Genomic DNA, 25,703 nt, shown 5'->3' on the forward strand with positions numbered 1-25,703 from the left:
ATGGGCAGGCGAGGGATCACGGTAAGAATTGACCCCACCTTCCTCTATGTTATTTATTTCAAAAAGATCAACGAGCTGAGCAACCAAGCAACAAACTGCAGAGACACTTTCCAATTATAACCGTGTGATACCAATAATCTCGCCATGACCGTCGAAAATCCCAACCCTACGGAACTGGCGCCAGCAATCAAAGTTCACAATCTCAACTATGCGTTCCAGGACGGCTCCGCGGGGCTTGTCAATCTCAACCTGGACCTTCCACCTGGTAGTCGTACTCTGCTAATTGGAGGTAATAATCAAGAAGAATACATTCATACCTCAAGGTTCTGACGTGGGATTTAGCAAATGGCGCCGGCAAGACTACACTCCTTCGACTACTCTCTGGCAAACGCCTTGCGCCCCACGGCTCGATCAACATTGGTGGAGTGGATCCCTTTTCAACCGGTCTCGAAGGGGTTACATATTTAGGCCTTGAATGGGTATTGAACCCTGTTGTCCGAACAGATATCGACGTCCCAAGTCTTCTTGCCTCCGTTGGGGGGAATTACTATACTGAAAGGCGAGATCAGTTGATGGAGATTCTGGATATCGACCCGACGTGGAGACTTCACACTGTCAGCGATGGAGAAAGAAGGCGGGTACAGCTTGCAATGGGACTCATTCGACCGTGGCGGATATTACTACTGGATGAGATAACGGTCGACCTCGATCTCCTAAGCAGGAGTAACTTTCTTCAATTCTTGAAAAATGAAACCGAGATTCGTCCCTGCACTATTGTTTACGCCACTCATATTCTGGACAATCTCGCACAATGGCCAACTCATCTAGTACACATGAGCTTAGGGAAGGTCAAGGAGTTTGGTCCTATTGAGAAGATAAAACTTGATGAAGTTGGCCCGACAGACAACAGCCAACTTGGCCAATTGGTCTTGAGATGGCTGAAGGAGGATCTTGCAGAGAGAGGTCCCCGACGTGGACTACGGAGCGAAGGGAAGACCTACGAGTCCTTTGACGGAAAAGGAGGCTATGGAAACGAAAAGACGGTCTAAATTTTGCTAATGATTCCAAACATTGGCTTGATATATTTTTATGGTATGCTTCTTATGACTATTTTGCTTTTGCCCAGTTTCTCAACGCCAGCCCTGCGTTTCTACGTTAAATAGGCGCCCTGGATTGCATTCAACATACCTCGTTGGGTTTCCCTTGCTCTAGAGACTTTTTCCCCCCAGTGTCTATAAACGTCTAGATTACAACATATTTGAAATTGAATATATGCGCAGTGAGCTGTCCTCACTGGCTACTGCTAATTGAAATTGCTGGCTCTTCGACTCAATTCCGTTCGAAGGCAGATCTTGTGGGGGTTGTCGCCAGGCCAAATCTGTGATTGCCTTGGAAGGAACGATCCTTCAAAAAAATGTAAGCTGCTGAACGAACCAGCCGTCGGGAGTTGCGATCTTACCTCTGGTCAAAAGAAAGTGAAATGGATGCTGTAAAGTCCCCATGGACATGAGCAATGGAAATATCTCCAGCTTCGGTGCCAAACGCTACGAATAAGGCATTGTTATGGAACAGTGGGAGGAACTGCACAGCTGTTACTGGGTTCTGGGCACCTATCGTAGCCTTGCACGTAAATACGCCATTGTCGGCTTGCCATATTTTGACACTTTTATCTCTTCCGGCCGTAGCAAAAATTGCTCCTGCCGCGAGTGGCGCCCATGATGCGTCTAATATCATCCTCGAATGGCCTTTCGGATTTGAACATGCCAGCTTGTAAACGCTCTGAGCGCTTTCGTCACGCTCGAAAATAGTCCATTGCCGATCGCGACCGACACTTAATAAATACCGGTCATCGCCAGAAAATTGAAGGCTTGTGACAGTAAGAGAGTGCGCTGCTAGAGATGGTTTCACTTCGCGCCATTCTTTGGTATCGAAAAGTCGTATCACTGCATGATCTACCGAACTTGCCCGACACGCGGTTGCAACGAAACAGTTGTCGTGGCTTGTTGCTACCGCTGAGATCTCGTAGCCATGACCGTAGAGTTTTTCGCTCTCAGGCCAAAGGGTGTGCCGAGCAAGGTGGTCCTCAAACGGTGGGTGGTCTAATTCAAGTGTGGATTTTTGGATTACAGATGACGGGTCAATTGCAGCCTGCTCATCGTCGTCGGCGGTCCCTCCGCTCGCTCCATCCTCAACTGCCTCAATTGCCTTATTTGACAAACCAAGGACGGGAATATTTGCCGCATCGGGCATTTGATCCTGTTGCGCCTCTTCAATGCCGCACAGATCTTTCAATAAGTTCGCAACAGCTTTCGGCTCATCAAATACGCGTAAAAGTTTCTCATCCGCGCCAGAAATAAACTGCGATTCTCTGATGACATCGATACAGTTGAGATCGTAGCCATGGATTTGCGGCCTGGCAAACTCATGCCAAGAACGCTTTTGGCCCCGTTTCCACTCTGCAAATAATCGAGTCGTCTGGTCTGAGCCGGTAGACAACAAGTATTTCCCGTCTGCTGCCCAGCAAACGCCCATGACACTCTTGACGTGCCCAGTGACAGCCACGGCTTGCAGCCACCTGTCTTGGCTTTTATTATAGTTCCACAACCGCCAGCTTCCGGTTCTTCCCAAGCTGACAACCGATTCTCCATTGGGGGACCACAAACCCTGCCAGAATCCTCCTGCGCTGCCTGTTGCAGTGGTCGAGCCTTTTTGTGCGCTAATTTCGCCGAGACGGGCAATGCATATCCAGATTCCAGAGGCGGGGTCAGGCGTCCAAATGGAAAGTGAATTATCAGCTGAAGCCGTTAGAAGCTGAAGGGGACCATCTGTGGGCCTCCAGGAGCAGGTGTATATCCAATCCTCATGGCCAACAAGGAGGGCTTCAAACGTAATGGAATATTTCAAACCAGCAGCCTCAAAGCGGTGAGGCTTGTTCGAGAGAGATTTGCCAAATGTACCGAGGGCAGGATCATTTCCAGCAGCGCTTGCAGGGGGAAGTTGTTCGCCTTCATGGATCCGCCAGAGACGGATATATTTATCCTGACTGGCCGAGGCTAGAAGCAAATCGCTCTCTTTGCTTCCTTTCTCCCAGGTGAAGGCGAGTGAGCGAATCCAGCCCTCGTGCCCGGACAAGGTCGCCTTCAATTCAAATTGAGCCACGGACTGGCCTCCAGCACTGACATATACCTGTATGAAAGGTTTCGTTCCCGCGACGGCCAATGCCATTGAACCCGATCCATTGAGAGGGCTCAGCGCCAAGGTAAGCGGGAAATATCGAGGACTTGGCTGAATTGTTTGAATCAAACAAGCATAAATAGTTCCAATCTCGGATTGACGCAGCTGATATATCCTAATTGTTGCATCAGCCGCCCCCGTTGCGAAGACATTCAAGTCCGGCGACACGGCAATGCTGTTGATGGAGCTCTGATGATCTTCAATGGTGAACGCGTGACTGAAACCGCTCGGTGATGCAGTATCTGATTTCCATATGCGAACAGTCTTGTCCGCTGAACCGCTCAGGATGATCCGATCGTTTGATGAAGTGGAGGGGAAAAACTTGACAACGTTGACATTGTCAGAATGTCCGCAAAGGAGAGATCGAACTCCCAGACACCGATCATCCTAGGTTCGTTTCCTCAATTAGTAAATATGAATAAATTGATGCTCGAGAAGCATTACCAATGGGTTCCAAAGCGCAATATTATTGGCGGCTCCGAAAACTAGCTGGCCTGAGACAGGGTCCCAATCAGCGCCAGCGGGGTGCCGATTGCCGCCAACGGCAATGTAGTCGGTATTGACAGACACCATCTAAAATATCCGGCACGCAGGACTCTTCTGTTCAAGTAGCTGCCTCGTTGGGGTGGTGCTAATATGTTTCGGAGGTCCGCGACAATCCTGAAATCTGGGTGATTATTGTTGCTGTGAGGATGCTTTTTGCTTAAGCCAATAGCCCGCCTTCAATTTAAGCTTATCGATAAGCCCCTCGTGATTTTTGACTTTCCGTCCAGTAAGTCATAACTCATACTCCTCTTTATATTCAATACAGTTGCAGTAACCATCTTTTCCAGTTTCTTAAATCCAAAAAAGCCTCCAATCGAATACCGAAAATGGGAATTTTTGAAAATAGCAGCAATGGGGATTTGATCAAAGGTCGGGATGATCTGTCTATCGACGTAGAATTTCTGTACGCTCCGACCTGAAAGAAGAAATCGTCATAAGCTAAGTCGAGCAGCGGCGGACTAGAACTGCTCTTCTCCAACCAAGCCAAGCACCAGCTATCTATTCCAGCATTCGATCCCAATGGAAAGCCTGCTACGGTTGCTTTTTTGATTGAATATCTATGTAACCATGTTATGAGGGATCCCCGAAAAGATATGTTTGTCTTGGACGATACAGTGTAAGTATTTCTGTTCCCTTTCTCCCTTCCCGTATGCCTTCTGAGATTAACGCGTGATCTCCTTAGACGGCCAGGCATACTGGTACTCATAAATGATGCAGACTGGGAGCTCGAAGGAGAAGCAGCTTATGAGCTCCAGAAGGGCGATCATATCGTCTTTGTGTCCACGCTCCATGGTGGCTAAATGCGTGCCAAGTGACATGCGCATCTGCAACGTCACCGACTGCCCAGACCCAGGAATGAGTCACTTCAAGGCAACAGGTTGAGAGTCTGGAAGGATTTTACTTAAAGGAATAAGTAACACTAGCCGGATATCGTTTATACCCATTTCTCCATTTGCTTCTTGAACATTTGGATTCTCGCTTGCCCTTTGGGCTCAGAATTATTTTGTACAGTCTTCTAAAATGACTTTGATATATACATTGGGAGAAAAAGTCCAAAGAGGCTCCTAAGTACACCTGTACATTCATGGATAATGAACTGTACACCACTTTCAAATTACCATCTTATATTGATTGAGGGAGAATCTAGCCCTTCAGGCTTCTTCTTCTGCGCGTTTCCATTTCACTCTTCACTTCCCTGACGATTTCACTCACTTCCTCTCCTGGATCGTTCGGGAGTCCCATCATCGGCCCTGTCAAATTTTCTTGACTGGAATTGCGGACGAGTGCGACTTTATGCCTTCTTTGCAATTCCTCAACTAGCCATGCCTTTCCTGGCGAGGCAAAGAAAGTTACGGATGCCACAACACCCACGATACAGTAAAAATATACTCGAGACCAAACGAGCAGTGAATCGTGCAAACTCAGGAGGACAAACGGCGCGGCTGTGAAAGAGAACGCTAGCTGTGTAGTCACCAAACTAGCAATGTCGTAATACTTCTTATATGGCGTTGGACTGGTGCCATCCGCAGTAAGAAAAAATGGACGAACGTGTCGACGAAAGTCTGTCAAGGCAATTTAGCATGAGCAACTGTGGGAAGAAAGAAAAAGAGAGAGCGCGTACTTTTTGCAACCGTTTGCAAGAAGCTAGCTAGCACGAAGGCGAGATAATAGCCTGGATAAACCCCATGCCAAAATGCGCTGGTAACAAAGGTTGCCATGCTTGCTCTGAAGCCGGGTTTCTTCCCTTTTGGTGTCACGCGAAGATACATGTAATTCCGCAGCCAGTGATTTGTGTTCATGTTCCAGTTCTCCAAGTACGCGCGCGTATTTTGTGCAGTCTCCAAACCCCAGGGATTGACATTCTGCAAGCGGTTCCAATGGACCCGCCCAGTTTTTGGATCAATTCCTTTGTAGCCAATGCCAGACAGGATGCATGCCCCTTCAGTGAGTGACCACACGCCGTAGTACTTCAACCTAGCAGCGAAGCCGAGCATGTACAGGACCCAGACCCTTCTCAGAAATCCATATTTCATATACTGGGATCCAAGGAGAAGCTCGTTGCTGTACCATCCAGAGAATTTTAAAAAGGCAAAAATCCAGAAAAATCCAGCGGCGGCTTTCCATGCGGCAGGAGTCCCACTGCGGGGTATCTTACGCTTTTTGCGCGTAGGTGGGCGCTTAGTTGGGTCAGTTCCAGCGGGGACCTCAAACATCGAGGTTTCAATCCATCTGCGATACTCAACGTAGTCAAAAGCTGGCCCCGCGAAAAGAGAGGGGAAGAAGAACTTTGTAATGGTCAGCATTTGAAGAGAGATAGCGATAACGAAAGTACTAACTATATAACCGGCATAGTCAAGCAGGCTTGGTAACGTCGGAAGGGCCCTTTCCCGCTGAAATTCAGAGAGATCCTTTTGAGGTAAACGGCCGTCATGGACATTCCAGCAGAAAGCGGTGAGCTGAAAATGTCAGCTTGAAAATCCATTCAACTATGAAAATTCAAATTACCTTCATGACCATGACCATCTGAGCTCCTTTGAGAAAACATTAGCCCGGTGATTAGAAAATAATGTCGAAGGTTCGTGGAACTCACCACTGATATCCCAAGATCCTGGCTCCTCATATAGACGATAGATATGATTGATGGACATATGCGCCATGACAAAAACGAAACCGATCCATGGCATGAATGGCCCCTGAATCTTTGCCGCTATCAAATATGTTCCACCAGCGCTGATCAACAATGTCCGAGTACCGGCCCACAGGTCGAAAAGGCCGATCAGATAAAAAACAGATACTCTTGAATAATATTAGTCTGATGGTCAGGACAAGCGAACATCCGGTCTGGACTGACGCAATGATGAAGAGATTCTTTTGGTAGGGCTTGCTGTCAGGTATGCGCTTGAGGAGACCGGCAAAGGGATATGACAGGACGAAAGAGACGATAACCTTGACTGTACAGAATTAGCCCAAATCCAACAAGGCACGCAATCAACGGGAACCTCACGATCATCTTTCGAGGTGCCTAGCACATCTGCAAGATAAATAAAAGCTGAAGAGGGAGAACAGGTCAGCGGAATGGCGCCAGCGAAATTGCGAAATATGGTACCGCTCACGGATATCAATATAGGGAAGCATTGTGTTGGTAAGTTTGGATACGGTTACTGTGTCCAGTAAGACACAGACACCTTTCCATATGCAAATTCAATAAATAGTAAAAAGGAGCTGAACAAGAATGGTAGAAACAGAAATTGTGGTTGTCTAGAAGGCTATTTTGCTGGCGGATAGAAAAGCTCCCACGATCCCTACACAAAGTTCCGCATGACGCCAATGTTGATCAGTTGCACTTTCGTAGTCCCTTGTTTTACCATCGGGTTTCGGAAAGTCCGCCCATCGACCGCAAAGACGGAAGTTGCCGCTCTGGGGAAGCAAGCTACCGAGGGGTTGTGGTGGCATTTCAGATAGTGTTTAGGTAAAGAATCAGGTCTTACGCACCAAAGAAGATTTAATTGGATTGCCTTTTTTCGAAGGATTTTCGATATCACCTGAGAGTTGGCCAATCATCGTTTGAGGCTAGAAACAAAAACCAGAGAAGGCGGTGGTTGTAGGAATTAGACTGCCCAACATGGATGTTGTGGCCGCAGTTTCCGGGTATATCTCTAAACTGGCAGCTTCAGGGGAGGGAGTGTCAGGATCTTCTACGGCCAAGATGAAAATACTCCTTCTAGACGGCGAAACTGTAAATCTTCTTCACTCACTTGAGGTGCTTTGTTGTGCTAACACTATGCTGTAGGTTGGCGTGGTATCAACCGCAATAACGCAATCTGCCCTTTTAAACCACGAGGTATTCCTGATTGAGTGGGTCAACTGCCTTCTTCTATTAGAAAATCAGCTATTGACTAGTATTCACAGCCGATTAGACAATCAAACGCGAGAGAAAATGAGACATCTTCGTTGTCTCTGCTTCGTCCGTCCTTCGCCGGACTCCATACAGTTCCTGATCGAGGAGTTTCGCGACCCAAAATATGGCGAATATAACATATGTGGGCGAATATGGTCCTTCAATTAATTTAACAATTGCTCACATACCATACAGACTTTAGCAATATCATTCGAAAGTCATCTTTGGAACGGCTAGCTGAGGCTGACGACCATGAGGTAGTAAGGACAGTTCAGGAAGTTTTTGCAGACTACATCGTGATCAACCCAGACCTTTTCACCCTAAATCTTGGTTTTCCGAAGCATCGAATATGGAGCACCGGCCCGGAAATATGGCACCCGGATTCTCTTCAGCGTTCGATTGAAGGCCTAATTGCGCTCCTCCTGTCACTGAAAAAGAGACCATTGATAAGATATGACAAAACGAGTCTTTTGGCTAAGAAGTTGGCATCTGAAGTGCGATATCAGATAACGCAGGAGGATCAGCTTTTCGACTTCCGGAAGATTGACACGCCTCCAATTTTGTTGATTCTGGATCGTAGGACCGACCCTGTAACACCCTTATTGACCCAATGGACATATCAGGCCATGGTTCATGAACTACTGGGGATACAGAATGGGCGCGTCGATCTCAGTGATGTTCCAGATATCCGACCCGAACTCAAGGTATGCGCCCCTTCCCTACAAAGCCTTCCTTTATTCCTAACTTCTTATCTAGGAGATAGTATTATCTCAAGACCAAGATCCTTTTTTTAAGAAGAATATGTATCTCAACTTTGGCGACCTTGGAGGCAACATTAAAGACTACGTCGAGCAGTATCAGTCGAAAACAAAGAGCAATATGAATATCGAGTCAATCACGGATATGAAACGGTTCGTGGAAGATTATCCCGAATTCAGGAAGCTCTCCGGAAATGTTAGCAAACATGTCACCCTAGTCGGCGAGCTAAGCAGAAGAGTCAACGAAGATACTCTGCTTGACGTCAGTGAGTTGGAGCAAAGCTTGGCATGCAATGATAACCACAACAATGATTTGAAGGTGAGAAATCTAGCTCTGTGTCCGTTTGTTGAGAATCGTATTATCTGCTGACAAATTGTAGACCATTCAGCAACTCATTCAATCTCCAAATGTCACACCAGACAGCAAACTTCGCATAGTGGCGCTTTATTCGCTTCGCTATGAGCGGCATACTTCCAATGCCATTCCTATGCTACTGGATCTTCTTTCCGCCGCAGCAAACCTTCCCCGTCGCCAGATCGACATCATACCTCAATTGCTTCAATACCACCACTCTCTTCAAATGGCTGCCGTTGGAGGGATGTCAGATCTCTTCGAGTCCGGATCGATCTTCTCAGGGGCGCGCGATCGATTTAAAGGGCTGAAAGGAGTGGAAAATGTCTACACGCAGCATTCACCCAGGCTAGAGCATACGCTCCAAAACCTTATTAAAGGACGACTACGTGAACAGCAGTATCCATTCGTGGAGGGCGGTGGCACTACGCGCGACAAGCCACAAGATATTGTCGTATTCATTATCGGCGGTGCGACATATGAGGAGGCAAAACTCGTGGCCCAGGTGAATGCAAGCTCTCCCGGCATCAGGGTGGTATTAGGAGGCACGACCATACATAACAGCTCGACCTTTCTTGAGGAGGTGGAGAATGCCGTGAGTGGTTGGCCTGAATCTTCGTCAAGTTCGACGGCAGCAAAAGCTTTGAATCGGCGTTGAAGGCTGCATCTTGCTGAACCTCTATCATTTAGACCAAATTGGCGTTTGGGATGCTGCGCTTAGCGTTTTCTTTGGTCACTACAAAGGCGTATTATCTTTTCTTATTTTCTTGAGGACAAATCCTTATCATCAGAGGCGCCACTTTTGATTTTTGGTATAGATCTCGCATATAGCGAGCCTCATAATTGATACCGACGGCATTCAATGGTTCAAGTGTCTCTCTTGTATGCGCCATCATATCATAGCTCAATCATAGGTTTTTAATAAACCCCAAACCGATGTTACGCTCTTTGCTGGTGAAGCTAAAGCTGGTGCTCGTTGGTTTGATATTGTCGGAGATACCCGGCCTTTACCTCCGATTCTGGAGAAAGAAAAAGGCTGCGCTAAACCAATTGGGTGCCGAAATGTTTCGCGACGTTCGGCGGGAGAGGTGGAAATCATTGAAGGGCAAATTCATACTCATCTTCTGCGACAACTTCACAGATTAAATTGTGGAGATGTTTGTCAGTCCGTCACTGCCACTGTCACGGCGTCAATTCTCCAGCGCGCACTTATGGAAGTCATTCCAAAGACACCTCGCCACGGTGTCAAACGGGACGAGGTCGGTAGAGAATGATGTTTCGTCAAGTTGCAATCGAATATTTAGAGTGGAAAGCTAACTAGGTAAACGATGTAAACAGATCCTATGATGTTGTAGTCATCGGTGGCGGTCATGCCGGGACCGAAGCCAGTGCTGCCGCCGCTCGATCAGGCGCTCGAACAGCCCTTGTGACGCCGAAATTGGACAATCTCGGCGTATGTTCCTGTAATCCTAGCTTTGGCGGGATCGGCAAAGGGACAATGATTCGAGAGATTGATGCATTGGATGGAGTTGCTGGCCGTATAGTGGATAAAGCTGGGGTTCAATTTCGTGTCTTGAATCGGAAGAAAGGTCCAGCGGTTTGGGGGCCCCGTGCTCAGATTGACCGATCATTGTACAAGAAGTACATGAAAGAGGAGATGCTCGCATACAAAAACTTATCCGTGGTAGAAGGGAGCGTGGCCGATATCATTGTCAACAGAGATGGATTACTTGGGCCTGGAAGACACGGCAAGATCGCAGGCGTGCGACTCGAAAACGGAGAAGTTATTGCCACCGAACATGTGGTTATCACGACTGGCACTTTCCTAGGCGGAGAAATCCATATTGGTAAGAGATGAACGACTTGTCGCTTTTCTTGATTCCAAAGGGGAGGTTGAAATATTTAGGAGCCATGAAAAGCTAACTTTGGACTTCCCGGCGACTAGGTCTCGATGTTTTCCCGTCTGGCAGAATGGGCGAGGCAGCCACATTTGGGCTCAGCAAATCCCTCAAAGATGCCGGATTTCAGCTTGGCCGCCTTAAGACCGGAACACCACCTCGATTGGACGGCAAAACAATCGACTTCAAAATTTTAGAAACCCAGCCTGGCGATGAACCTCCTATGCCATTCAGCTATCTTAATGACACAGTCAGCGTTAAAGATCAGCTGAACTGCTATAGCACCCACACCAATGAGGCGACCCATGAGATAATTCGAGCAAACCTTGACAAGACCATTCACATTCGTGAGACGGTAAAAGGGCCACGATATTGTCCGTCGTTGGAATCGAAGATTATCCGTTTCAGAGAAAAGACGCAACACCTGGTTTGGCTAGAGCCGGAAGGGTTTGACACGGATGTCATCTACCCGAATGGCATCTCCATGACCGTACCAGTGGAGGCACAAGAAGCCATGCTCAAAACCATAAAAGGCCTGGAAAACGTCACAATGCTTCAGCCCGGATATGGTGTGGAATACGACTACGTTGATCCTCGAAATCTTCGCGCAACGCTCGAGACGAAACCTATTGAGGGGCTTTTCCTTGCAGGTCAGATCAATGGCACGACAGGTTACGAGGAGGCAGCAGCGCAAGGTATCATTGCTGGCATTAACGCCGGTCTGTCTTCGCAGTCGAAGCCCCAGCTGTCATTAAAGCGAAGTGACGGATACATTGGTATCATGATTGATGACTTAATAACAAAGGGCGTATCCGAGCCCTACCGCATGTTCACATCGCGCAGCGAATACCGTATGAGTGCTCGCGCGGACAACGCTGACCTGAGGCTTACGGCCAAAGGTCGCGCCGCAGGCATTGTGGGCGACAAGCGGTGGTCGCACTTTCAGGATTCTGTCGAGGAGATGGACGCTCTCAAAACGGTTCTGGAAGAGACGAGATCATCTTCCGCTGGCTGGATTGACCGTGGCTTCCGAGTCCATCAAGACTCGGTCAGACGCTCAGCTTTCGATCTCTTACGCACAACCGGTGTCACTTTGGACATTCTTGCCGCCCATGTCCCTGCCATCTCCACATTTTCTACTGCTACTCGTAATCGCGTAGCCATTGAAGGCGTATATGCGCCCTATGTTGAGCAGCAGAAGCAAGCCATCAACGTCTTCCTCAAAGACGAACACCTTCGCTTGCCCGCCGATCTAGATTACGATAGCATCCATGGCCTCTCCATGGAAGAACGCCATCTTCTCAAAGCTACTAGGCCCGAATCTGTCGGCCAGGCTAGGAGAATTGAGGGTGTAAGTTCAGTCCAGAAGAAAATTTTCTTTCTCTCCAAGATTGTTTGCCATTCCAATACATAGTCTTGGTGCTCCCTTTCAACACTTACCGGATTCAATTTGAAGCTGACTCTTTTATTTTTTTTGTTTAGATGACACCTTCTGGTGCTTTGCGACTACTGGCATACGTCCGAAGTGGCCGAAAAGCGGCTGATAAGGCCGCTGCAATTGAGGAGATAAAGGCCCGGAAACTTGCATACGCCGGCCTCTAATTATACTTTGACATATTCCTTTGGCGTATTCGGGGGCGCATTCAGGCAAATAGACTTGGAGCGGCGTTTTGAGTTCGAACGGGAACGCATTTTGCAAGACATGGTTGATGCCTCGGTCACTTTAAAAACTAAGGAGTTTATTTGGTAGCCGTTACATTCTAAGATAGAGATTTGCATTCTCACATTAGCGCCAGGTTATGGGAAGGTGGACTTGTATGTAATTTATTCCCCAAATATTTAATCGGAATGGACACTGTCTAGCTCTCCGAGCCAGGTGGCGCAGTCACATGTATCAGGTAGCACCACAAAACAGAATGCTATTGACTCTTTATGCACTTTACGCAAACGTTCAAATGGGGTATGCGCTGCTCACTTTCTATCCGAAGCTTGTTTCGTATCCTTTGATGCTTTAGCCCTTGCAATTCTCTCCTCTGTCTCTTCCGGCGTCAAAATTTTAACCGCATCTTTGGTATAAAGATAGCTTGCGCCACTCCAGATGGTGGTGGCCGCCACGGTATATCTGAAATTTGGAAAATATAAAGTCAGTATATAATTTTGGACGATGATGGTGTCCAAGGAAGCCTCACTGGAGCGCAGTCATGGCGGGCATGATATCGATGCTTGCACTGACAATAGGTAGAGCCGTAGTAGCTCCGATGAGCGCAAGCTGAAGTGCTGTATTTACTTTGGAGATCCCTGTGGGATGGACTTCGGCACTGGGGATGGAAAAGTCCCAGTAGCGGGCGAACGTCTTGGGCTCTGGCAGGGATATGAATCGGTAGTAAATGGCAGCGAGGCCAAGCCCGACATCCCGGCCAAGGATCAGGGTTGCGAGCCAAACTGAAAGCAAATGTTAGTAAATATTCAGAAGCTCGTGCACTGGCAAATTATGCTGAGAGTACGCTCAAGCAGAACCATAACAAGGGCATTACTGACGGGGTAAAGCTCCCTTCACAGCCAGGCACACAGTCAAGATGGTCATTAGGACCTTGTCAGCCATAGGATCTATGACTGTGCCAACAACGGTCTGCATTTTCCATTTCCGTGCTATGTATCCATCCACCAAGTCCGTCAGACCAGCATATGCGAAAAGACCTAGGGACCAAGCGTATTGCTCGTGCACGAAAAGGTATCCGATGAAGGGCGCGGCGATAAGACGTGAGAAAGTGAGGATATTCGGAAGCGTATAGATATTCTCATGAGGCGTTAATGACTGGAGGCGATTGGAAATGGCAGCAAGGGGTTTTGCGAGCGGCTTTCTGCTGCAGACTTTTAGTTGTCGATCAAGGAATTATAGAGGCCCTTTGATTGGGACGCTCAAAGTCTTATATCAAAAACCAAATGCCAATCCCGCCTCATAGTTCCCAACGCACCTTTTTTCAACGGGCTTAGGGCGGTCGTTTCGTTCAGAAGAATATGACCGTAGTTGGACGTGAGAGAACCCATTTTGTGATCTGCTGGCAACCACCATTCAGCGGCGATCTTCAGAGGAATTGATGACTCTAAACTAACCTTACATGCCGTTGTGACCTGAGCAGGCTGAGGATAGAAATCGATTCGCGTTGCGTTGCAATTGATCGGTTGTTATTTGAGTGATCCTGGGCGAATTTTCGGACATGTCGAAGAAGAGAAAATGGCTGAAGTGTCGGATGTAATTGGGGATTAAATCGTGTACAGAACGAGCGCTGAGTCGCGCTCAGTAATGGTCTCGCCATGTCATTGTGTGCACTGCCAAAAGCGGCAGCCGTAGATGATTGCAATAAAGCAATTTGAGGATTTCCTGTCGCGTGTAGCAGTTTATTCCAGTAAGGCTCAGGTTAGAGAGATGTTTGGGGAAGGCGGATGGACGGGGTTTAACCGAACCGAGCAGAAACTCGTGCTGTTAGTTAAACTGCTCTAGCCAGTGATATCATCAATCCATTATACGCCCATAGGCCCGAGCACCGCTTACTCCGGAAATCGTTATTCCGAAATGGATTATTATATCAACCGATCATATGGAACATCAAGATTTACTTTCCGACTGTTGAAGACGTGGGACAAATTGAGCAAATAGAGGAGACTTTTCCCTTGATATACTTGATCCAATTTTCATTCAAACGTATGCGTCAACTATTGCCGTTGCCTTGTGAGACTCTTTCTGTTAAAGGAAATTGCGAGATAACTACCAATAGTACAAAGGAGAAGAAGAGGTTGAAAGGGAAATTGAAGCAAGATATTTCTGAATAAAGATGCGATTCAACTTTGCTCGCCGTATACTCGCTCCAAAGCAATAAAACTCGGGGTTATACTAAGAAGTGTGCTGGAATATTGATTCACCACTGACGTTGAAAACGTTCAAACCCGAAAAAAAAAAATAAAAATAAAAAATAAAAAAAATAAAAAAGAATTGGAAGATGACACTGAAAAGCATCGACTGGCACACAAGCTGCGTTGATACACCAAACGCCCATGATCGAAGGCTACTCCCCACGCCAACGCTGCGCTTATAGAACATTTCAGGCAAAGCTGATAGTCTGTTAATGGGACTAAGTTTGAAAAAGAAGAATGCCACGAGAACTTTGCAGAGCTAAGCATTGAGCTCTGACGATGAGAGCACCGAGAATTGAAGCATAGGAACCATAGTAAGTGAAGAGCGCCGGGACAAGAATGTTCGAAGCAGATCCTGCATAGCTCAATTCGGACTTCAATTTCAGACCGCGTTCTGTCCCCACTGTGAAATTGGGGAAACGCTAGGATAATGCCCGTGTCCCATGGCCATGTTGCCAGGCATATTCCAGTACTGCCTGTCGTATTGATAAGTCGGTAGGTTCGCAATGTGCGAAGCAGACGAGGAACCCCATCGCTGCTCCAAAGATGGATACAAGGCGTCGTCAGCCCGGGGAAGCGAAGGGGCATAGCCACGCGAATATAGATTATTTGATTTGGTGTCAGTGTTATTACTCGTTTGGGATGTATCCGATCGGCCTCGTGGCGGCTGAGATAATGGCACTGCATGCAAAGGCATGGAGCTTCTTTCGCTTGGAGGGGAGGCCTGCTGACCGACACTCGTATTCAGGGAATCGAACCGAGAAGAATATGGCGTGATGGGATTGTAGGCCATGTAATCCTCGGTCTTGATCGGAAGGCTATGGGAAAAACTGGCGGCATGACTAGCGGAAGAGCCAGGAGATGCCCCAAAGGTTGTAGGTAAAGATGAGGATTGAGAAGCGGCCCCTGAAAAAGGCTGAGTTTCGATCCCTGAGTAGAAGGAGTGCGAGGCAGAGGGCTGCGAATGTTGGTGGTAATCGATCCCATTGACTATGGTGTCAGATCGCCGATCGAAGCTCTCGAAACCATAAGGATTTCGCGACTCATCGAAATGCGCATCTAGTCCATCATCCACATCATCCAGTGGCGCGCGGAAGTTTTGGCGTGTCGTCAGCTCAGGGCGAGGTTTGATGTACTGTAAAAGAGAGCTTTGCGTGGGCGTCTCTAACAGATTGTTCAAGACATCTTCGACCTTGTAATACGAGACAAGATGGTGGTGCACTCCTTGCACATTTACACTCATGGTCTTTTTGACAAGACCATCATCTTTGAAACCGTAAGAGTCTATAAGAGATCCAATCAAGGCCCGCTCAGTCTCCTTATCGCAATTTGCATCCTGTTTTGCGCGAGGGTTAGTCGGGAGGGTTGGTGAACAAGAGTCGGACGTATTGGTTGGGCTTTCCAAAGACGGCCTTGCATAGGGTTCTCCAGGTTTGGAGGGACGTTTGCTCCGCTTCGTAGCTCTTTTCTTCTCGCCTGGGGGAAATGGCTTGAGGAGTTCGCGGTAAACAAGGAAATTCCCGAGAATTCGGCTGGGACTCCATGGCACACCATCGGTCCACCTCTTAATGCCAGAGGCATTTTCTTCGTAAATGAAAACACAGCCGCTTCGTATCAGACTGCTTCGTTCGCGATCGTGAGGCCGGCGAGGGACGTGGTGCAGGGTGCCGTTGAGACACGCTTCAAATAGAACCAATGCATCCTGCGTCGTCGCGACATAGCCCTGATAGGTCGGCTGCAGCGACATGCGAGTACCCGGATTCGCCATTTGGTTGGAGTGATCGTTCACCGAAGGGATTTGGCCTCCTCAGCGTTCACTTGCGATTTCCGTTGTGAAGTATATTACTATCGGAGGTGGGAAGTCCAGCACTAGCGAAAGATTGCGTTGGAATGAGTGGAATGACAACGAGCGAAGGTGGAATTGTTGCTGCAAGCTTCAAGATTGAAAAGGGCGTCCCCACAATGGTATCGGAAAGCGGCCAGCGTGCTCGGAGGCGTGCAACCGAAATTATATCCACGAATGGAGCGGCTAGATCGAAATGAATTCAGAGCAGCGCAATCATTCATTAATCCGCGGTGAAGCGGCCACCAGGTGCTGAAGCTAGGAAAGCGATAATCCACGTCACTCGGAGGTGGAGAAAGGCGCCAATATGTGGGAGAACAATTGGGTTGGGAACGAAACGCTCCGCGAAAGAGAAGCAGACGAAAATAAATCGAAGAGTGCGGGAGAGAGAAGGAGCCCCAGCGTTTCTAGAATTCTGAAATGTCAATTTTCCATTAGATAATTGTGATTCTCTTTTTTCAAACACTTCGACTCAACATGAAGCTGAGTAGAAGGGCTGGGCCATTAGAGTTATGGTGAAGCGATATCCCCAGCTTGTGAGCGAGTGACAAACAAGCTAAGGGACCCGGTGCAGGGAAGGTGTATCGGAAAAACGGGGGGGTGGGGGGCGGGGAGATCTATTCGTTACAACATTCCTTAACGAAACAACGACAGGTAGGTGGTAGGTAGTGAGGTACGTTGACGAGAAAACCGAAAGTTTATTCAATAGGCGAGAGGCTACTTACAAGCAACAGGTTGATGAGGTGCGAGGTGGACTTCTTCAATGCGGTGCAATTTGCCAAGAAGTCAATGATATCTTTGGGAGAATTGCTTGCTTGTTGAAGCGCGGTCTCGAAAGAGAATTAATGCTGCGAGGAACTTGTTGGGGAGCGTGTGAACCCAGAAGAGTTCTAAGGCGCCTGCGGATTTCTGATGTAGGTCGAGGTATGCAGCGGCGGGTGCAGCAAAGGACCAAAACGAAAAAGTTGGGTAGGTAGGTAGGGTTGATAGAGTTGAAAAAAGGATTGCGAGACTCGGCAATTGCTCTATTGATGGGCAAATGCCTGAAGAAAAGAGCCTTCTCTCATACACGCGCAATTGAAGGGATGAGTTTCAGTCATGAGCACGAGAGGACAAGAATTCCTGAACAAAAGCCTTTCGACGTCCTCGAGAGGCCTTATTAGTACCGTGTGGACTGGTCTCGGGTTGCTCACCACTCGAGCTTGATAGGGCGAAGAACAGGACGAAGGGGGTAGCGGTCGATCAGACGTTTCTGCTTGTGTGAAGTCTGTGCGGGCCCTTTGTATAGTCCAAAACTGCCCTCCACCCTCCCCCAAATTCGAATTGAGGGCACCGGAAGAGCAACGAACAGGTCAAGTCTTCCCAGGTTGGACGTGTTTGTCCAGTGCTGGCCCCTATCCACCGAGTGGTCACGGCACCTCAGCCTGGGGCTGGCTTTCGGAGGACCAGCAACGGCGCCGTTCAGAGCTGGCGCATTGTAAAGGAGTCTGCAGCATCACTCGGTCGATCATTAGTACACAATCCCTCGCAATAGCGAGACGTACCATGGACCTTGAGTAGCGCGGTCCCAGAGATGCTCTCTCTCGTCTTGGAGGGCCGGCTTGAGCCGAAAAGCCCAGCAACAAGCCGTGTCTTAGCTTGCTCTAGCTCGTGGAACGAACGGCCTGCGCAAGGGAAATGTTATGGCTAAAGAGTAGATGCCCATCTTTCCCGCTGCTGGCGGAGTACGTGTACTAGATACCTTGGCCTAGATTCAGTGGCCGAGGGGGCACTATTACCACATCAAAAGTGCAGGGAAGGGCCCGGCTGCGATGGCTTTCCCTCCAACCACCTCCCTGGCAGTCTTTCCCCAATTGCTGGATCGGCATTAGCCCGACTGGGTGACCAGAGCACAAGACCTGATCAACGATGCCCTATCATCTTCGTCATAATTGAGCTCTCTCTAAGGCGTCATTGAATGAGTCTGCCATGTTCGCAGCATTAATTTATCACGGCATTCGCGATAGTGGGATGGAGAGCTCTGGAGGTGTCATGGAATTGAAATGCTGTATAGGGGTACTAGCATTTCAGCGACAGATTCTCATCATGTTTTCATTCTTCATTTAGAGACGTTTACCATGAAGATCTGTATTTGAGCTTGCAAAACTCGAGTAGGGGCTGTTGCCCGGTTGCAGAGCGATCCTGCGAGAGTGTCAAAGCTTGGCTGGTTTGCCGCGCGCCCCCGCAGTCCAAGTCAAACACACTCGGGGAGATCATGAAATTTTCAGGGTCCTTCTTTGGAGAATGTGCAGCACTGTAGTTGTAAACGCAGCAGCATCGCTTCTTGTAATATTGGTCTCGGTAGAGTTAACCAATCACAGCCATAACGCGCAAATAGACAGAACAACCCTGTCAGCCGTGGTATAGGAGTGGCATGCACTTTCCATCCACCATAAATTGACCAAGTTCGAAACCGTCCCCATATCCGGCAAGAAGCTACTTGGATGCACGTGGCAGTGATCTCCGCAACATTCAAAGCTCTTTAACACCACCCCTCAGGATTCAGGGGCACGCTTAATGAAGATAGCTTGGTGGGAGGAAAAGCAGCACAGCCGGTAGGGGTCCGGTTCAAGGTTGATGGTGGACCAAATACGGAGCGATGCTGGCAGGTGACTTGATGAGGTTGGCGAGAGTATGAGGAGGATGGAAGAATGTGGATTGACGCTTTACCTGCTGTGGTCGTTGCGGGTGGGTCCATCACCCCTCCACCTGAGTTTCTCGTCTTGCGCCTATCGTGGAGCTGGATCTCTCTTAGAGTGATCGGAACGAGCTCCGGCTCCCGCTTAACGTAGTTTTACCCCCAGATCCGAACGCCATCGCTGACGGCCGTTTATTTCTTGGTATCAATGTGAGGTTGTTGCAGAGGGTCCGCTGACGCAGCCGGCGATGATCATGATGTGATAATTCCTACCTGACAATTCTCGTAGTCGTCTTCCAGGTTTGTTGAAGTCATTCCTCAGGTACAGGTAGCTTGCGTGCACTCTACTTTTGTAGCCATTGTGATTCTCAACCATGCCAACTGCTGGCGATGAGAATGCGCAGGCACTAGATTGATGTATGGATATTTTTTTGTGCCCTTGTCTATCCTTTTCGTGTATTCCTTTACCCCATTTCCAATCCCCTTTTATTTTTTCGAGACCGACCCGTTCAATCCTACGCGGTTCTACTCCACTTACTGAAAATACATGTCTGATATCCGAGCAAGTGGGGAAGATGCAGTTATAGAGATGTCAAACCTGGTCATCGACCGATCGATCTCGAAACCGAACAATTGTTTATACCACATCCTTGTTCTGAACTGCAGATATTTGATTGGAACAACCGTGGATTGGGTCACGGTCTCACTTCGCCGTCCGCCTGCTTGCTTGCCCCGTTGCCTAGACTAGCATCGGGCACTGGATACAACAGCTGGCCGGCCAGGGTCTTCTGCATAAGGTCAAAGTGGGTCGCTGTAGGGAGACAAGGGGACCGCCGTTTGTCAAAAGAAAGCATTACAGTATGTAATAGGACAGACACTCGTCATGGATCTACCTACCTGCCTGGAACTACGTGCCGCTTCTTCTTTCCCTCCTCTGTCACTTTCCCTTGTCCCTCATTCTCTCTCCCTCGCTCTCGCTCTACTCTCTTCCTCTTTCCCTTGGCCCGTTGGTTTAACTACCTTAGCGAGCGCGGCCCCAATTGCCGCATCGGCGCAGTGGAGATAACTAAGGTCCAGTAGCGGCCAGTACTTTTTGCTTCGCTAATAGTTTGCTTAATCGCGTAACGTAGGAGTACTCTGTAGGTAGTTAAATCAGAATTGTGCTTCGCCTCGCCTACCTCGGCCCAAATCTCCATCATTTCCATTACCTATTGTCTTTGCAAACAAAATTCATTTACGCCGCTGCTCAGGGGGCAATGCCGAACTACCCTGCCCAATTGCTGTCACGGGACACGGAACGATCAATAAGTAATTCTCTGTTTAACACCGTCCTAGGTGAGTCCGGCGCTCTCTCGGAACAATCTACGCACAATAATAGTGTCTTAGTAATGAAAATAGCAATAACTATGACATTGGCTCCAAAAATGGTTCTGGGGCTGCCTCGCCGAAGTCGAAAGCGTATCGCCAAAGCGGAATCAAGGATCTTGTGAAACCTGGCCTGGACAAGTCTGGCTGGACGTTTCGCTTCGTTTCCCCCCATCGCCCGTATCATGGCGTGCTCTATGTATCGTTCTGTATTGTGCCCTACCTTTCCGTCCGCGGTGAGGTATGCAACACCATCAGACCTCTTGGCCGCGTAAAGAGGCTTGAGAGAGCCGAGCTTACGACCTATCTCTTTTCCCAATGGAGGAAATAGGATATCTCCCGCAAAAACCACCATGCTTGGCGCTAGGAGGACGGATCTGCGATCAAAGGTCAAATACTCCTGCCAAAGGCGAAATCTACACACCATTATCAGCCCAGCATCTTGAGAAAAAATTAGTCATAGTGCATCCTCGTATCAGGACCAATCACAGCCCAATTTCTTTGTGTGTGCATCTGTTTTGCACCTTAGGCGGTGGGAGAATGTTACGTCTGCAAACATGTGCAGTTCAAAGTTTCAAAACATGATTCCCAGGCTGGCTGGTGCTCACCTGTGGGCCAGATTTCGGCTGAAGTCCGATCCTAATGGGTGAACAGTGCTCGGAGTGATTGCCTTCGCTATGAGCGCTGATTCAAATACCCAGTTGGAGGTTCTTCGAAAGACGGCGTTTATCGGTTGCTTGCTATTAGTGACTGAAACCAGCAACAAGCAAACTCCCATTAGCAACTCTTATTGCATAACAGAATTATCATAGTGGAGGGTGGACCGCCGGTGCTTCTCCATATTCGTCACTTCTCAGCCAACAGGCTTCGATATTGATTGCAATATTCGAAGTTTATCAGCAACATCTTCGCACTGGTTTCAGCTCCGTTGACACCCTTGCAGCGCCCAAATCATCGACTCCAACTTTCTTAGTAGCAGGTTGATGAGCATGTGGTCAATGCTAGCGTCGACGATTCAGACGCGAAGTTGGCTCCACCCTTCGTACTGTCTGGGGGTCTCAGTGAACGGATTATGGTGGTTCCCCTGGACGTCCTTTTGTTCAATGGCGCAGGCTGACGTACGCCGATGCCAAGATGCGGGTGAACAGCAATAACCTCACCCAGTAAGATGGGTCTTATGGCTGCTGAGTACTCGATACCAACAAGTCCCTGTAAACGCTGCCTGGAGATCTCGAAGAGGCAGTTAGGATGGGATTATCTCCATAAGGTAGCTTGCCTCTCCTGCGTCACCCTGTGGAGACAAATAGCGCCTTCGTTTTACGCATGACCAATCGCGCTCAATAGTATGGTTTACTTTGGCTGCATAGCTGGATTCTCCAAGAAGAGATGTCAAATTGAAACTATTATGCGGCCAATGGCAAATGTGGCTACTATTCGCAAATCGAAGCATTTATGCAATTAATTGTCGTTTCATATCCCGGCCCCTACCAAGGCCCCACAGGCAGGCGACCGGCATAGCTCAACGAAGGCTGTCTGCGGCTCGTTTGCACACTCTTTCAGGAAACATCAAACTAATTGAAATGCCGAAAGAATAATTATCTGTTTTCCATGCCTGTAGGAATTTTATTCGATTAACAGCATTCCAGGTTCTCAGGCCATGTTTTGGCTATGAGAGGTTCTCGTTTGTCCTTACGAAACGTATCCACAAAACTCGCAAACCGCCATCATTCCTCTCCTAGGAGCTTTTTACCTTCCTTAATTCAATTTCAAATTCCCCACTTCACCGCATCCCACGATTGCTTTCCCCGATCCAGCAAACCCTTTTGACTGTTCATAGGAGGATTTCATCTCAATCTACTTTCTCCAAGGCTTTTCGCTGAAGCAGATCCGACGGGTCCTAATGCTGAGCGATCAAGGAATCTCCATACTCTCTGGCTCTCATTTGGTTAGTTTTCAGCTTTCTGGAAATCGTTGTTGGTGCAAAGCTCGATGCCGCCAGGGCCTGTGGCTCTCTGGGACTTCACATAGGGGGGCAATCCTCCAATGAATCGAGTTTTGTAGCCTCAGATGCTCCCAGTCACAGACGGTTGAAAAAGCAACGGGCGTATTGAGGGCAGTTTGACAGTTTAGACACGATAAGTTTGAATTTATTCACGCTCATGAAGGAGCCTTGTATTATTGTATGTCACTCTTGAGCACTTAAGATCAAGAGCTGGTTACTCATCTCACCTTTGTCATTTCTCCTGCTAACGAAAAACGATGGTTGAAGAATTTAGAAAATATAGGGTTCTATTGCGCCTTCCAGGCTATTTCGACCAGTGTCCATCCTTCATTCCCAAAAATTTCATAATAAACACAATCACGAACGATAGTTGCGTGAAATCCCGTCAACAATACGCGATCTTTCAGCTGATGCAATTCAAATCGATTTAGGAGACCTCTTTCGGGCCTGAATCGGAACAAAGATAGGATGTCTCGTCCGGGTTGTCCGGTTCTGGCATCACGACTTAACAGCGAGGAGAGACGATCTGCCACAATCTGCGCAGGGCTTTCACCATCGCTGGTAGATACTGTCTTTCTCAGAGAAGGTCTTTGTATCACTTGCGAGAGATCGGCTCGCTCTGTGTGCTTACAGTTGCTGTCTCTTTCAGCCCCAAGTGCCGGGAGACTAACGACTACCGATTCCCACCATTTTATGTATGGACATATTATCATATGGGAAGACTTTGGCCATTCGCTTTTCTTTTGATGCTACCCAATCGAGGTTGATTAACAATTGACAGTAAAATTCGATTTACACCGGCGTCCCAACAACAGATCATGGAGCATATATTCGTTACCACTTGCGAGTCCAAAAGCTCGGCGTCCGGCCTAAGTTTGCAGAACACTTCAGCCCCTGAAGGAAATCTAGATTCGGATAAGCCCCCATGTATACAAAGTTCTTAGAAACCTTGGCATTACGTACATGGCCCAAACTACGGTCTTGTTTCTGATCAATCACGGCACACTGGCATCGCCTTATCAATGACGAGCTCGAGAGCTTTGCAACGCTTATCCAGAAGGGACAGATATGCGCACTGTCTTCAATTGATATCTTGACCAACCTTTCTTTCACACAGGGATGGCGACTAGGTGTCTTATCTCATATAAACTGTAGCGCTTGGTAAGTGCTGATTTAGATTATCGAACCGAGGACAGGTCGAGATCCCCAACACAATTATGCAGTCTTGCACATATTCCCCAAATTCAAAAGAGAATGTTGAAATGACGACAAGCGGAACCACATTCAGATAGCATCATAATTAGATACAACGTGCGAAACTTCCATACATATCCATATCAACCATATTGATTTCCTAAATCATGAGCATGACTTTTGTATCAATATCCGTCGTCGAATACCACGATATAGCAAAGCGAAGAGTCAATCCGAAGCCAGAACGTTAGAAACATATCAGGAACGCAGCAAAACTTCACTCATGCAACGATAGAAACGGGACTTGACAACGCAACCCGGCAATTCTACTGTACATTTGCATAATCATTGGAATGCACAGTGCATACGCAGATGCCGTACCACCAACTTCACCGCGCCACCGCCAGAACTAATACAACCTGGTTTTCTTCTCTTCCATTTTTCCTCCGAGTGTCTGTACATACATGATAATTGTTCCCTTCAGATGCACCTTCCCGGATTTCCCCCATGTTTAGCGTTCCAACAAAAATAACCAGCAACCAAATCACGCTATGTATGGCTCGGAGGTTCCTCCCCCCATGGATGAGAGTTGGCCTCAAGGGGGCAACCTCGTCTTTTCATGAGCTAGGTAAAACTTACCCCAGATTTTCCCGGATTCCACGGTATAGAGAAAACAAGGTAAAAAACGCAATAAAAGAGGGCCCTGTGGGGCTGCCTGTGCGCTTGCTCGACCGCCGATTCTGTGACACAGTCCCAGGGAATCACGGAATCAGGGCTTAAACACCATAAGCCTACCTAGGTTAGTATTATGGTGGTTCAACAGACACATGGTTTAGGGGTTATGTGGATGTAGGCGGGCAAGGTGGGTCGTCATTGTGGGGTGTGGTACGGTTCAGCACTCCCGCGAGGAAATACAGAGTTAGTCCACTCCTACTACCCGTTCTGGACTCTCTTGACGGACTTTGTGGGGTGTGGATTCTTGGAGAGGGCCCCGCTCATGACTATAATAAAAGCCGTTCTTGCAAATGTGAAAGCGACAGAGACCTTTTTGAGGCTGGCGTGCGCGCGGCTTCCCCACAATTTCTGCTCTTCTTTACGGACCTAGCGTAACGGGCCTGCCTTCCCCTTCGACGGGGCTGACCCCAGAAACTAAGGCCCCGTATACGTGGTATACAATGACATACTCGGTGTTCCCGTGATGTGTTTACAGCGATTCAAAGTCATCAATGCGCTACTGTAATTACGCACGTATGAGGATCGTATCATTTTTCCCATGATACTCCGTACAGGCATCAATATTGCTAGCATTGCAGTAGCAAGAGAAATTTGCCGTTGCAGATATATTAGTACTATGCAGAAAATAGTTTAGGGGATACCTACTTATGTGGCTGGGGCTTAGGGGCGATCACACACAATTTCTCAAGTACCGTAGTAGTCAAGTACACACTAATCAATGACCATAAGGTAAGTACCTCCTTGGGTATTTACAGGAGTAATACTACTCGGAGGAAGTTCCGCATAAAAGCTTGTCTATGGACCCTGCACGGTGCAATCGAAGTGAAGAGGCAAGAGTATTATTGGCAAACGTGGTTAAGTTCTACTTTTGTTACATTCAACAATAAAACCACGATAGCCCGCCTACGGTGGCGTTCGAGGATGTGGAGAGACCTCGAGACCGTAAGAGGAGAAGGCAGATCCAATCGACGAGGTAGACAGTACAACCGATGGCCCGTGTGGCGCCCTACCGCCGATTGGTTTGGAGGGATTGTTTGTGGGGTTGCCTCGCTTAACCCTCTCATGGTAGCGGGAAGTCTTTCGGCCAAGTTTCGCCTCCACGTCGAGCGGACATCCTTGTAAATGGGGCTACGATAAGTGGTTAACAGGTAGACGGAAGAGTTGACCCGATGGATGGGACCGGAGGACTAGCACAATAAGAAAAAAGGGACGAAGAAGGTGTGGAGTCGGCCGTCAGTCGCACGAGAATTGAAGCGTCAATTTTGGCTTGCGCGGTCTGTTTGCTACCC

At 48.1% G+C, this 25,703-nt stretch overlaps 8 protein-coding genes across 8 annotated transcripts; 3 read left to right on the plus strand and 5 right to left on the minus strand.

Moving 5' to 3' along the window:
* Positions 1-69: 69 nt before the first annotated feature.
* L228DRAFT_249086 (P-loop containing nucleoside triphosphate hydrolase protein) lies at positions 70-1,232 on the plus strand. The gene is made up of 2 exons (XM_018333010.1): positions 70-289; positions 343-1,232. Exons 1-2 carry the CDS (start codon positions 145-147, stop codon positions 1,047-1,049), a joined length of 852 nt encoding a protein of 283 aa, XP_018186839.1. The 5' UTR covers positions 70-144; the 3' UTR covers positions 1,050-1,232.
* Positions 1,072-3,863, minus strand: L228DRAFT_256474 (putative RNA polymerase II Elongator subunit). Its single transcript, XM_018333924.1, has 3 exons — positions 3,679-3,863; positions 1,460-3,621; positions 1,072-1,404 (listed from the first exon to the last, which is right to left on the minus strand). The coding sequence occupies exons 1-3, from the start codon at positions 3,805-3,807 to the stop codon at positions 1,248-1,250; spliced, it is 2,448 nt and encodes an 815-aa protein (XP_018186840.1). The 5' UTR covers positions 3,808-3,863; the 3' UTR covers positions 1,072-1,247.
* Positions 3,864-4,106: 243 nt separating this feature from the next.
* Positions 4,107-4,580, plus strand: L228DRAFT_269673 (ubiquitin-like modifier 1; the record flags this gene model as incomplete). The annotated part of the gene is made up of 3 exons (XM_018335303.1): positions 4,107-4,183; positions 4,232-4,396; positions 4,463-4,580. 3 exons carry the CDS (start codon positions 4,107-4,109, stop codon positions 4,578-4,580), a joined length of 360 nt encoding a protein of 119 aa, XP_018186841.1.
* Positions 4,581-4,734: 154 nt separating this feature from the next.
* L228DRAFT_231895 (putative MBOAT family protein) lies at positions 4,735-7,099 on the minus strand. Its single transcript, XM_018330579.1, has 8 exons — positions 6,894-7,099; positions 6,785-6,829; positions 6,632-6,731; positions 6,371-6,576; positions 6,286-6,311; positions 6,117-6,236; positions 5,402-6,065; positions 4,735-5,342 (listed from the first exon to the last, which is right to left on the minus strand). Exons 1-8 carry the CDS (start codon positions 6,913-6,915, stop codon positions 4,924-4,926), a joined length of 1,602 nt encoding a protein of 533 aa, XP_018186842.1. The 5' UTR covers positions 6,916-7,099; the 3' UTR covers positions 4,735-4,923.
* Positions 7,100-7,248: 149 nt separating this feature from the next.
* On the plus strand, positions 7,249-12,736 carry L228DRAFT_231898 (glucose-inhibited division protein A subfamily). Its single transcript, XM_018330580.1, has 10 exons — positions 7,249-7,516; positions 7,571-7,635; positions 7,690-7,820; positions 7,874-8,382; positions 8,435-8,755; positions 8,817-9,406; positions 9,991-10,047; positions 10,127-10,635; positions 10,734-12,037; positions 12,169-12,736. Exons 1-10 carry the CDS (start codon positions 7,403-7,405, stop codon positions 12,286-12,288), a joined length of 3,720 nt encoding a protein of 1,239 aa, XP_018186843.1. The 5' UTR covers positions 7,249-7,402; the 3' UTR covers positions 12,289-12,736.
* L228DRAFT_240153 (phosphatidyl synthase) lies at positions 12,658-13,734 on the minus strand (the record flags this gene model as incomplete). The annotated part of the gene is made up of 4 exons (XM_018331213.1): positions 12,658-12,808; positions 12,876-13,128; positions 13,225-13,557; positions 13,662-13,734. The coding sequence occupies 4 exons, from the start codon at positions 13,732-13,734 to the stop codon at positions 12,658-12,660; spliced, it is 810 nt and encodes a 269-aa protein (XP_018186844.1).
* A 1,945-nt stretch (positions 13,735-15,679) lies between these two features.
* On the minus strand, positions 15,680-16,345 carry L228DRAFT_203400 (hypothetical protein; the record flags this gene model as incomplete). Its single annotated transcript, XM_018329646.1, has 1 exon — positions 15,680-16,345. A coding segment is annotated over one exon (666 nt), but the record flags the coding sequence as incomplete, so codon positions are not given.
* Positions 16,346-18,929: 2,584 nt separating this feature from the next.
* On the minus strand, positions 18,930-19,355 carry L228DRAFT_169881 (hypothetical protein). Its single transcript, XM_018329467.1, has one exon. It carries the CDS (start codon positions 19,176-19,178, stop codon positions 18,963-18,965), a length of 216 nt encoding a protein of 71 aa, XP_018186846.1. The 5' UTR covers positions 19,179-19,355; the 3' UTR covers positions 18,930-18,962.
* Between the last annotated feature and the right edge of the window lie 6,348 nt (positions 19,356-25,703).

The sequence above is a fragment of the Xylona heveae genome, assembly GCF_001619985.1.
Source record: "Xylona heveae TC161 unplaced genomic scaffold L228scaffold_8, whole genome shotgun sequence".
Taxonomy (NCBI): Eukaryota; Fungi; Ascomycota; class Xylonomycetes; order Xylonales; family Xylonaceae; genus Xylona; species Xylona heveae.

Coding starts and splice junctions, on each gene's coding strand:
- L228DRAFT_169881 (XM_018329467.1), bottom strand. CDS start 19,178: ATGGACCCACCCGCAACGACCACAGCAGGTAAAGCGTCAATCCACATT.
- L228DRAFT_249086 (XM_018333010.1), top strand. CDS start 145: ATGACCGTCGAAAATCCCAACCCTACGGAACTGGCGCCAGCAATCAAA. Junction 290..342: donor TCGTACTCTGCTAATTGGAG/GTAATAATCAAG, acceptor CGTGGGATTTAG/CAAATGGCGCCGGCAAGACT.
- L228DRAFT_231895 (XM_018330579.1), bottom strand. CDS start 6,915: ATGCTTCCCTATATTGATATCC. Junction 6,830..6,893: donor GCTTCCCTATATTGATATCC/GTGAGCGGTACC, acceptor CTCCCTCTTCAG/CTTTTATTTATCTTGCAGAT. Junction 5,343..5,401: donor CTTGCAAACGGTTGCAAAAA/GTACGCGCTCTC, acceptor TTGCCTTGACAG/ACTTTCGTCGACACGTTCGT.
- L228DRAFT_256474 (XM_018333924.1), bottom strand. CDS start 3,807: ATGGTGTCTGTCAATACCGACTACATTGCCGTTGGCGGCAATCGGCAC. Junction 3,622..3,678: donor TTGCGCTTTGGAACCCATTG/GTAATGCTTCTC, acceptor AAACGAACCTAG/GATGATCGGTGTCTGGGAGT. Junction 1,405..1,459: donor TCACTTTCTTTTGACCAGAG/GTAAGATCGCAA, acceptor ATTTTTTTGAAG/GATCGTTCCTTCCAAGGCAA.
- L228DRAFT_231898 (XM_018330580.1), top strand. CDS start 7,403: ATGGATGTTGTGGCCGCAGTTTCCGGGTATATCTCTAAACTGGCAGCT. Junction 9,407..9,990: donor AGTGGTTGGCCTGAATCTTC/GTCAAGTTCGAC, acceptor TCAATTCTCCAG/CGCGCACTTATGGAAGTCAT. Junction 12,038..12,168: donor AGGCTAGGAGAATTGAGGGT/GTAAGTTCAGTC, acceptor TTTTTTGTTTAG/ATGACACCTTCTGGTGCTTT.